Here is a 10,941-nt window from a genome sequence, read left to right as displayed (position 1 = left end):
TTCGCGACCCCCAACGCCGTGCGCATGGTGTCGGGTTGGCACGTGGTCGCGGGGGCAGAGACACTCTCCGATCACCGGTACATCCGGATGGAGGTCTCTGCCGCCGCGAGTGCATCCCGACACGGCCGCCTGCGTGGCACCCCACCACGCCGCTGGGCGCTTCGGCGCCTGGACAAGGACGCCCTGATGGCAGCTGCCCTCGCTGCAACTTGGCCGCAGGGAGCGGCCGAGTTGCCGAGCATAGAGGAGGAGGTCGCCCGGCTCGGAGCATTGGTCGCGGGTATTTGTGACGCGGCGATGCCTCGGGTCGGGCGGGCTTCTCCTCGTCGGGCGGTGTACTGGTGGTCGGACGCGATCGCGGAGTTGCGAGTCGCGACTGTCCGCGCCCGACGCCAGTACACCCGCGCGCGCCGTCGTCAACGTACAGGCGACGGCGTGGCGCGAGCGAGGGCAGCTGATGACCTGTATGGAGCATACCGCGTGGCGCGGGTTGCTCTGCAGGTCGCCATCAAACGGGCCAAGACCCAGGCATGGAAGGAGCTCCTCCAGACCCTTGATGATGATCCATGGGGGCGCCCATATAAGGTGGTGCTGAATAAGCTCCGCCCGTGGGCGCCCCCCGTCACCGAGGGTCTTGACCCCCGGCTGCTGGAGGACGTGGTCAATACACTCTTCCCAATTGGGGAGAGGGGACCGCGTCCTCCGGCGGCGGCGGCTGTCCCAGTGGAGTGGACGGCCGAGCTGGGGGTCACGCAGGAGGAGCTGGCAGCGGCCATCAGACGGCTCGGGGTTCGTAACACGGCCCCGGGTCCGGATGGTGTGCCCGGCCGGGTTTGGGTCTTGACCCAGGGCGTCCTTGGGGCCGACCTCAGGCGGTTGTTCGACCGCTGCCTGAGGGACGGGCGATTCCCCCCCAGTTGGAAGGTGGCGAGGATGGTCCTCCTCCGGAAGGAGGGTCGGCCCGCGGAGTCTCCCTCCGCATACCGGCCCATTTGTCTCCTCGACGAGGTGGGCAAGCTCTTCGAGCGTGTGATTGCTGCCCGCCTCGTCGAGCACCTGTCGCGGGGTGATCCCGGTCTGGCCGACTGCCAGTTCGGTTTCCGGGGGGGCCGATCGACTATCGACGCGATAGGTCGTGTGAGGGCCCTCTCGGAGGCGGCCGTCTCCCGGGGAGGGGTGGCATTGGCAATATCCTTGGATATTGCCAATGCCTTTAACACCCTCCCCTGGGAAGAGATAAGGAGGGGACTCGAATATCATCGAGTCCCCCCTTGTCTCAGGGCGGTCGTCGGGGATTATCTCCGCGGCAGGTGGATCGAGTATCCGGGCTGGGATGGTGATATGCGGAGGGAGGTGTACTGCGGTGTTCCGCAGGGGTCGGTCCTCGGGCCACTCCTGTGGAACATCGCGTACGACTCGGTGTTGCGGGCCGGCCTCCCCGACGGCGTCAGCACGGTGTGTTATGCGGATGACACACTGGTGCTGGCCGTCGGGGCGCACTGGGGGAGGGCCATGCGTCGCGCGGAGGAGGGGTCGCAACGCGTCGTCGACCGGATCAGGGGGATGGGGATGACGGTGGCGGTCCATAAGACCGAGGTGATTGCGTTTCATTCACCTCGGCAGGATCCGCCACCCCCTCTGATTCGGGTGGGTGGGGCTGACATCGAGGTGAAGCCCCAGATCAGGTATCTAGGGCTGATCCTCGATAGCCACTGGCGTTTCGAGAAGCATTTCCGCTGCCTGGTCCCCCGGTTGGAAAGGATGGTTGCGGCTCTGGGCCGGATCCTGCCCAACCTGGGGGGCCCGGCGGGCCGAGTTCGTCGCCTCTATGTGGCAGTGGTCCAGTCGGTGGCCCTATACGGGGCCCCCGTCTGGGCGGACGACCTGGCTGCCTCCCGGCGCAGCATGACTATGCTGCGTCGGGTGCAGAGGCGCATGGCGCTCAGGGTCGTCCGCGGGTATCGGACCATGTCACATGAGGCGGCGACGGTTCTAGCGGGGATGCCGCCCATGGACCTGCTCGCGCGGTCGCACGCGGTGATGTACCGGCACCGCGTCGACCGTCGCGCGGGGGTGGGGGCGGTCCCGGGCGGGCAGGAACCTGCTTGGGGCGATTTGAAGCGCCAGGCCCGGCAGTCCGTGTTGCTCGCGTGGCAGGAGCGGCTGGCTCTGCCAACCGCGGGGCACCGGACTGTCGGGGCTGTTCGGCCACTCCTGAAGGAGTGGCTGGACAGAGGCCATGGCAGCCTCACCTACCGGCTGGCACAGGTATTTTCCGGGCATGGCAGCTTCGGAAGATACCTGTGCCAGATAGGGAAGGAGCCGACGGCGCGTTGCTGCCACTGCGACGCTGAGCAGGACACGGCGGATCATACCCTGGAGGTATGCCCCGCGTGGGAGGGGGAGCGCCGTGTCCTGGTCGGCGTCGTCGGGCGGGATGTCTCGCTGCCGGGCGTGGTGCGCGCCATGCTCGGCAGCGAGGAGAAGTGGAGGGCCGTGGCCTCCTTCTGCGAGAACGTAATGTTGCAGAAGGAGGCCGCGGGGAGGGAGCGCGAGCTTCAGCGGCGCGCTGAAGCTCGCGCTCGTGCGGTGGCCCGAGGTCGTCGCCCGGTCGCGAGGCGTCGCGGGCGGCCGCCTCGGCGTGGCGGATGACCTAGGCTGGGAGGGGGGTCCTGAGGGGACCCTCCTCCCGCCAGGCGGCGCCGGGTCGGACCGGTTGGGGGTAGGAGTGCCTCCCGCTACCGGTCCGACGCAAGGGGAGGCACCCTCGGCGGTCTGGTGCGGCCATGAACGCCCGGCCGCCGAGGGGTGGAAACGGGGTCGCGGGCGGTTGCGAGTTGGGGCTCGCAGCCGCCACTAAGCGCGGCCCCGGGACGGATAGCGGCGGGATGGAGTGGCCCCGTCCCGCCGCTATGAGGCAGTGTGTCTACTGGGAGGACCGATTGTCCCCCCGGGGGATGGGCGCGAAAGCGCGGGCACGGGGAGGATACCGGAAGAATGCTTCGAGCGATTCCCGGTATCCTCCCAAAGTGTGCCGAAGGGTCATCGTGGGGTTTTTAGTGGGTAGGTCTCGCGCCTGTCGTTGTACGGGCGCGGGGAATCCCACACACCCCTCCCACCTCTCCCCAAGGAGGTGGGAGGGAGTCTTTCGAAGATTTTCCCCACGACAAAAAAAAAAAAAAAAAAAAAAAAAAAAAAAAAAAAAGTGTTCCGATTTAACATCGCAGCGTATCGCGCGATTACGCGTAATTTGACTCCTCTGGAGCAGTCGTGCGGGATAGTGTTATTTGGCGACGCGAAGAATGCACGAACGAAATGCAATACTTTGGAAACGGCAAATCTTAAAATTATGTCTTACGCGTAATTTGACTCCTCTGGAGCAGTCGTGCGGGATAGTGTTATTTGACGACGCGAAGAATGCACGAACGAAATGCAATACTTTGGAAACGTCAAATCTTAAAATTATGTGAGGAGAGAAGGAGGAGGATAGGATGGGTAAATAAAAATGAAGAAAAGAATATATGTTTTAGGAAATATATATTGTTACAAATAAAACCAAAAAAAATTAAATATAATGTAAATATAATAATATACGAGCGCGCCGTACAATTTAACATTTGCTGCGAGCAGCGTCGACAATATCGTTCATGGCACATGCCAACAGTTCGCAATCAACAAACGATTCATCATCAAAATATTCGCTGTCGCGTATAATTTTAGCGATGTGATACGGATCTACAGTTTCACCAACGACACCATGCCGTTGTAACACGGTGACAAAATTTGAAAATTTCCTATGGACAAGATGCGTATTTTCGAAAAGCTGCGAATACATGTGGTCGACGCAATGCTCAAGATTAAATAAAAACCTCATAGTTTCTAATTTGAAATATAAAGACTTATGATGTAGCGGCATCTTCATAATTCGCAAATTATACATTATACAAAAATCTACCACCAATTCACCAATCCATAGCGGTGCCGATCCATAAAATTGTGCATTTTTTTTTCGATGTCTGCACGTTTTTCCATTAGCGTTTTCCATGTTGGAAGATGCAACAACAACAATTGATTCCCACGATTGTCGCCAAGAACAATTTCCACCAGTGGAATAGATTGCATGCTGATTCCAATTTCCAGATATTTATACGATCCAGGTGTTAGCGCATATCTTCTAACCATGATACGTGATGTTTGACGCGATCTAAGAGTCCGATCATGAAAATTACCGTTTATCAGGAAAACACTAATAAATAATGATGATAAGGTATAAAAAAATGAAATCTTACATGTTAGATGCGTTCTTCCTGCGTGGCGATTCATCATCTTGCATGATCGGAACGTAATAATTCGCAACACCGGTACTGCACATTTTTTCGAAGCACCGTGTGTGTGTGTGTATCGAAAGTCACTGAGAGGCTGCAGAGCGATTAATGTAATAACGTGCGAGGAGCTGGTTTAAATAGAGGTGCATAGTACCACCTCAATCATCTACCCCTCCTCTTATTCCTCATTTATGTTCTTTGAAATGTGAATACAATATAATACTTTTTGAGAAACTTCCTATGCATGAGTCATAAAATTATGCTGTGTTGAAAAAACTGCATCGAATGATTTGGAGTTGGCACACTCAAGGATCAAAGTCTCGACACGTGTTTGAGATGTCATCATTTTTTTTTTTTTTTGCGATGCAAATGTAATATAATACTTTTGGAAACGTTGTAGGCACGTGTAAATCATAGAAAGAATTATGCTGTGTCAACAGAAATTGCATTGAACGTATAAAAAAGCGTTCTAAACTGCAAAAAGTCACAAATCGTTGCAACGTGTTGTGTCGAAAAAGACACTACATATACATTCCATTTACAATCATGGGAGAATTCGCGCAAGTAACCCGCCAATTGTTAGATCAATCTGCACGATTGATTTCAGAGGAAGAATACCTCGCGTGGGAAGAACGGTGTAACGAGTGCATCAAATCTTTGGAAGAACATAGCCGAGTGAAACGACCTCGATTATCGATCGGTGTTCGGCAATCATTGGTTGCACAAATCGCACAGCTCGAAGGATTGAAATATTTACTGCGTGGACGTTTCGTGCGCGAAGGCGCTGGACATTCGAGCACAAGACTTTTGTGGTGCGAAATAGACACTGCGTTCGATAGCCGCGTATTAACTGGTGTCGTGCTAAATTCAAACTATATCGAGCCGTATAACTTCCTCCAAGATGCAACAACCGTTGTGCTGGAGCATGTTTGGAACACTTTAAGGAAACATCGAAACCTTAAAGTGAACGTAGTGTTCAACAGCGAATTTGTGGCAGGTGACAAGCATGATTGTAAAAGCATCAACACCCGAAACTGTGAACTCTTCCACACATCGGATCTGCAAGAGTGGTACCAGCGATGCGTCGTCGAACCCACCCTAGCATCGCTGGAAGAGTTCCAGGAACGTGACAGCGGATGGGCATTGACGAGAATCATGAATCTGACCGTGAATGTCAATAAGTACAATCCGCTGCGCGCGGGTTGCCACATTAAGTTGCCGCAAGAATTGTCGCTGAAGAAGGCAACGATTAGCGTACAATCCCAGGACAACGCCTGTTTCGCGTGGGCAGTGGTCGCCGCTCTCCATCCAGCTAAAAAATATCCCGAACGCCCAAGTTCATACCCCGACTATGCATCTGTGCTAAATGTTCAGGACATTGAGTTCCCAATGTCTCTGGAGCATATCGGGAAGTTTGAACGGCTGAACGACATCTCCATCAACGTCTACAGCTTCGAGGAGAAGATGAAGAAGGGACCAACAGTCTTCCCGCTGCACCTCACCAGTCAGAAGAGGGATAGGCATGTAAACTTGCTCTACACGAATCAAGAGCACGGTGATGTAGGGCACTTTGCATGTATTAAGGACTTGTCCAGGCTGGTGGGCATGCAGCTGAGCAGGCACAAAGCCAAGAAATTCATCTGCGATCGGTATGCATAAAAACTTATGAAATGTTAAAAAAAAAAAAAAAAAAAAAAAAATGTTGAAATATATGTGAAATTAAAATAAAATTTTTTTGTGGGGGTTTACAGATGCATGCACTACTTCGGATCTGGCGAGAAGTTGAAGGTGCATTCGTTGGACTGCGGGCAGTTAAACAACTGCACCATTCTGCTGCCCAGCGAAGGCAACAATCTGCTCAATTTCAGCAACCATAATAGGAAGGAGCGGCTCCCTTTCGTGGTGTATGCAGATCTGGAGTGCATCATCGCAAAAACGTTGGACAATCAAACGGGTGATAATAAATTACATATATATCAACACCACAATGTACACAGCATTGCATATTATATGCATTGTTCATATGATACTTCACTGTCGATGTATCGATGTCGCCGCGACACAGATTGTGTTTCATGGTTCGTCGACGAATTTAAAAATTTTGCAAACTTTGCCAAACCCATTCTTGCCAGTAATGTTCCCATGCTGGATTTAACTCCTGAACAGTTGACGACATTTCGCAATGCAACACATTGCTATATTTGCGAAGAACCATTCAAGGCTAGCGATGTACGAGTTCGCGATCATTGCCATCTGTCAGGACGGTTCAGAGGCCCAGCACATTCGGAGTGCAATTTAAATTATAAAAATGTGTTTTACATCCCCATAGTTTTCCATAATTTATCTGGCTATGATTCGCATTTCATTATCGAGGAAATAGCTACCGCTTTCGAAGGTCACATTGATGTATTACCTATAACTAAAGAAAAATATATTTCTTTCACAAAAAGTGTTGAAGATACGGATGAATCAGACTCGCGAAATTATATTAAATTACGATTCATCGATTCATACAAATTTCTAAATACCAGTCTCGACAAATTAGCATCTTTTCTTAGCACAGATCAATTAAAAATTTTACGATCCCAATTTGAAACATTATCCACTGAAGATTTCAATTTATTGACGCGAAAGGGTGTCTTTCCGTATGAATACCTTGATTGCGCGAACAAGCTGCAGGATCCATGCTTACCGCCGCGCGAGTCATTCTACAGTTCGTTAACGGGTGAGACTGTATCAGAGACCGATTACGCACACGCTGAGACAGTCTGGCAACGTTTCGAGATTAGAACCTTGGGCGAATACAGCGATTTGTATTTGAAAACTGATGTCTTGTTATTGGCAGATATTTTTGAAAATTTTCGCGAAAGTTGTATCAAGAGCTACGGATTAGATTTGGCGCATTATTATACTCTACCTGGTTTCACATGGGATGCAATGCTAAAACATACCAAAATTAAATTTCAGTTCATTTCTTCGAAAATTAAGTTTCGGTACGCACAAATCCAGTCTGCTTTTCCAGTACAATTTTTAATAACAAACGATTACAAATGGTTCTTACCGTATTTATTTTAATTTTCTGAAAATAATTCTTATTTTAATTTTAACACACTCTGGCGAGAAGCGTCACTCAGGTGCAAAGAATTAATTTCCTAAAAATTTCGAGAGCATCTTCCCATATTTTATTTCTTCTTCCTTGGAAACAGCGAATACAAATAATTAATAAATTCGATTTAGCTGACTGATTTATCCAATCCGCAGAGGTAACAGTTGCAGTGGTAGTATTTTTAATTATTTGTATTCGTTCTTCGACGTATCTCCGATGCACATCTTGCTACCTACCCGACACGGTGGCTCTCTTAGTTCGGACGGCCCTGAGCGCGCGGCAGGCACGCGTCGTGATTCGTCAGTGTTTTTCGTTAATAATTCAAAAACGAAGCTCCATCCGACATTTTTGCAAAGGAAATTGTTGTTCAGAATCGTCTCAGCTACCCCACATTTCCGGCTCTTACACTATTTACGGGGCACCCTGTATGTGGGCATGTGCATTCTGGACATATCAAAAATTTGTTTGTATGAATTTCACTACGAGTACATGTCTCCTAAACATGAACAAAATTGTAAAATTCTATACACCGACACTGACAGTCTTATTTATCACATTCGATGCGACGATATCTACGAGTCTATGAAGCACAATATCGATAGATTCGACACAAGCGATTATCCTACTGACAATCCATATAATATGCCACGCGTAAATAAGAAGGTTCCGGGGCTGATGAAGGATGAAAATAACGGTGCGATAATGACTGAATTCGTAGGTCTTAGAGCGAAAATGTATGCACTTCGCGTAGACGGTAAGAAAGATACAAAAAAGGCGAAAGGTGTCAAGACCAACGTCATAGCCAGAACGATAACTTTCGACGACTACGCGCAGTGTTTGCACAGAGAGATCGAAATGGTTCGCAAACAATCATGCATACGGTCTAAATTGCACAAAGTGTACACCATTTCGGAATCCAAAATCGCTCTAAGTCCATACGACGATAAGCGATATATCATACCCGATTCAATCGACACTCTGCCCTGGGGACATTATAATATACCGTTGTAAAATAGAAATTATTATTATTATTATTATTATTGTATTTATTAAAAATAGTGGAATTTATTGTATAATATAAAATTGTTCGCAAATGTATAGAAATTGTTATTGTATTTATTAACTCATTCACATAAATAGTTGGATTAATGTGTAAGATAAAAGTGGCCACTCATGTATATGCATCATTGTATTTTATTAAACCATGTATTATTTTACAATACATTATTTTTATTTATCCAAGAATTATGTGATTTATCAAAGCCCAACCACTTGACGTACACCTTATCCCCCTTTCTACGCAACACTTTTTCCACTAGATATACATCAGGATCTGTGACGCGTTGCAGCTCATGTTCATAGAATCCTCCGGCAACAGGTTTTCCAAAGGAATCGAGGAGCAGATACGTCGCGGGATTAGTTGCCTGTACTTTGGCTATCTTAAACACCTCCGTTGTCCAATTCGGTGTATAGCCTTTATCGAAGATGGTTTTAAATTTGCTCACGCGCACAAACTCACCCAATTTGAATCTCGCTGGAGCAGCAATCTTTATGTTGTTGTATACTGTGGTTAGCAGCTTATCGGCGATCACAGGGATAACATCGCAAGGATGCATTCCGATGGTTCTATGTTTTCGTGCGTTATACTCTGCAAGTAGACACGGTAGTGCGTCAACCCATTTATAGGTTCCATTGAGCGTAAACAGTTTCCACATATTGTTCTTCAAAGTTCGATTGAAACGTTCTACGACGGAGGCCTTCATCACCGAATACGTCGAATAATGATTAATGCCATGCTTTGTCATGAGTTTCTGCACATCAACGTTGTAAAATTCTTTTCCTTGATCGGTTTCCAAATTTTTCGGATGTCGATCTCTAAATATCTTTGCAAACGCTTTAGTCACCTCAGCACCACTTTTAGTCTTGAGCGGCACCGCCCATGCATACTTGCTTAGCACATCGATGACCGTGAGTATATAGTGATGACCTCGGTTGAATCGCGAGTATGGACGCATTTCTACGTCAGCTTGCCACAGATCATCGTATCCATGCACTATGACGCGTCTCCGCGGGAAATGTCTTCGAGCTGGAGCATGCAATTCCTCAACAAGTTGCCGCTTCTTGAGACTATGGCTTTCATTACTCTTGGATTTCGATATTGGTTGCATGTTTGATCGCAGAGATGTCTTTGACGCAAATGATGCGATAATTATCGTGTACATACATTATATGCTTCCCATCGTCTCCAAATAATTCTGGGCAAGTTCAACCATCTCGCATGATTCTTCATCGCAATTCTGCTGTGGGATAGGATTGAATGTCTGCGATATCTTTTGAACACTGTTTTGCAACGTTAGCATATCTCTCTGAAATACAATCAGCTTCCTCTCCAATTTCTCCTGCTGCTCTCTCAAAAGTTTAATGCTCTTTTCCACATATAGTTTATTGACAGCATCGCTGTCGGCTGCGGGCTGTGCTACGCGTCGTATCTTGCGTGATTTTGCATCAAAGTCGGCATCGGCCACGCAAAGAGCGTTATCTCGCATATAATTTCGAAGCAAACCGCTCCATTTGTAATAGTCCATTCTAGCTGCTTCACTCTTCTCGAGCGATACCCCAAATTTGTTGATCGGCATCTCACTGCATACAGTGCACATCATCGGTGCGCTGTTTAATTTATAATGAGGCCTACCTCGCGAAGTTCCTCGATAATCGATAGAATTTCATGGTCATGCGAGTTATTACCCGCCTGACGCGACGCTTCCAACAAACGGAATCGATCCACCAGCTCGTTGGAATCATCCCAGTGCACGAAATCGATCTTGTTATCATTTACCGTCATGACTTGCGGAGCCAGCAGGCCTTTCCCTGCCTTACTGGTCGATATACGGGGTAGTAGCGCTGCAATTACATGTTTATACTTGTATCCCTTGTTACCCATTATGGGATTTCGGGCGTTATGGCCACGTCTGTGAGCATTTGTTGTCAATAGTATACTTTTATATTTTTGTTTATCGGCATCTGTGTATATGGCGTCGTCGAGAATTCTCTTGAAAATAAGTTCATAAAGACCGGGGGTTCCTCCATATCTTACACCATCTATGATTATATTATCGTCCTTGTCCATAACAAAAGCCTTATCCCCAAGCATCGTTCCACTATTGTCAAAGTATACACCGTACACATAGTCCATGGTTGTATCCCTATCACCACTTAGGATTGCATGCATGTATTTTTGCCCCAACGGACCGAAATGGTTGCGAAATGTTTGTTGTCCCTCGGATGTTTGGAGTTGATGCCTCATAGATGTTGCAAATGACTCATCGACAGAAGTTTCGTAAACGTCTTCAGCATTGGTTGTGATCGATTGTATATCAGGAAATGTATTTATTGGCGTAGGCGGAACCGGGGAATCGTTTGACGTGACATTCAGTCGTTCCCGCTTCGATTGAACTGGTGTTGAGGTTACGAGCGAATTTTCCGATGGCATGTATAATCGTTTTCTATTTC

The 10,941-nt window shown here is 48.6% G+C and overlaps 2 protein-coding genes across 2 annotated transcripts; both read left to right on the top strand.

Annotated features, from left to right (window-relative positions):
* Positions 1 to 4,871: 4,871 nt before the first annotated feature.
* LOC143344961 (uncharacterized) lies at positions 4,872 to 6,624 on the top strand. The gene is made up of 3 exons (XM_076771616.1): positions 4,872 to 5,974; positions 6,077 to 6,314; positions 6,535 to 6,624. The coding sequence occupies exons 1-3, from the start codon at positions 4,872 to 4,874 to the stop codon at positions 6,622 to 6,624; spliced, it is 1,431 nt and encodes a 476-aa protein (XP_076627731.1).
* Positions 6,625 to 7,866: 1,242 nt separating this feature from the next.
* Positions 7,867 to 8,442, top strand: LOC143344571 (uncharacterized). Its single transcript, XM_076770740.1, has one exon. It carries the CDS (start codon positions 7,867 to 7,869, stop codon positions 8,440 to 8,442), a length of 576 nt encoding a protein of 191 aa, XP_076626855.1.
* Positions 8,443 to 10,941: the final 2,499 nt, after the last annotated feature.

Source organism: Colletes latitarsis, chromosome 8 (genome assembly GCF_051014445.1).
Source record: "Colletes latitarsis isolate SP2378_abdomen chromosome 8, iyColLati1, whole genome shotgun sequence".
NCBI classification, from domain to species: Eukaryota; Metazoa; Arthropoda; class Insecta; order Hymenoptera; family Colletidae; genus Colletes; species Colletes latitarsis.
This window is presented reverse-complemented; position numbering and strand designations above follow the sequence as displayed.

Coding starts and splice junctions, on each gene's coding strand:
- LOC143344961 (XM_076771616.1), top strand. CDS start 4,872: ATGGGAGAATTCGCGCAAGTAACCCGCCAATTGTTAGATCAATCTGCA. Junction 5,975..6,076: donor AAGAAATTCATCTGCGATCG/GTATGCATAAAA, acceptor GGGGGTTTACAG/ATGCATGCACTACTTCGGAT. Junction 6,315..6,534: donor ATATATATCAACACCACAAT/GTACACAGCATT, acceptor ATATTTGCGAAG/AACCATTCAAGGCTAGCGAT.
- LOC143344571 (XM_076770740.1), top strand. CDS start 7,867: ATGTGCATTCTGGACATATCAAAAATTTGTTTGTATGAATTTCACTAC.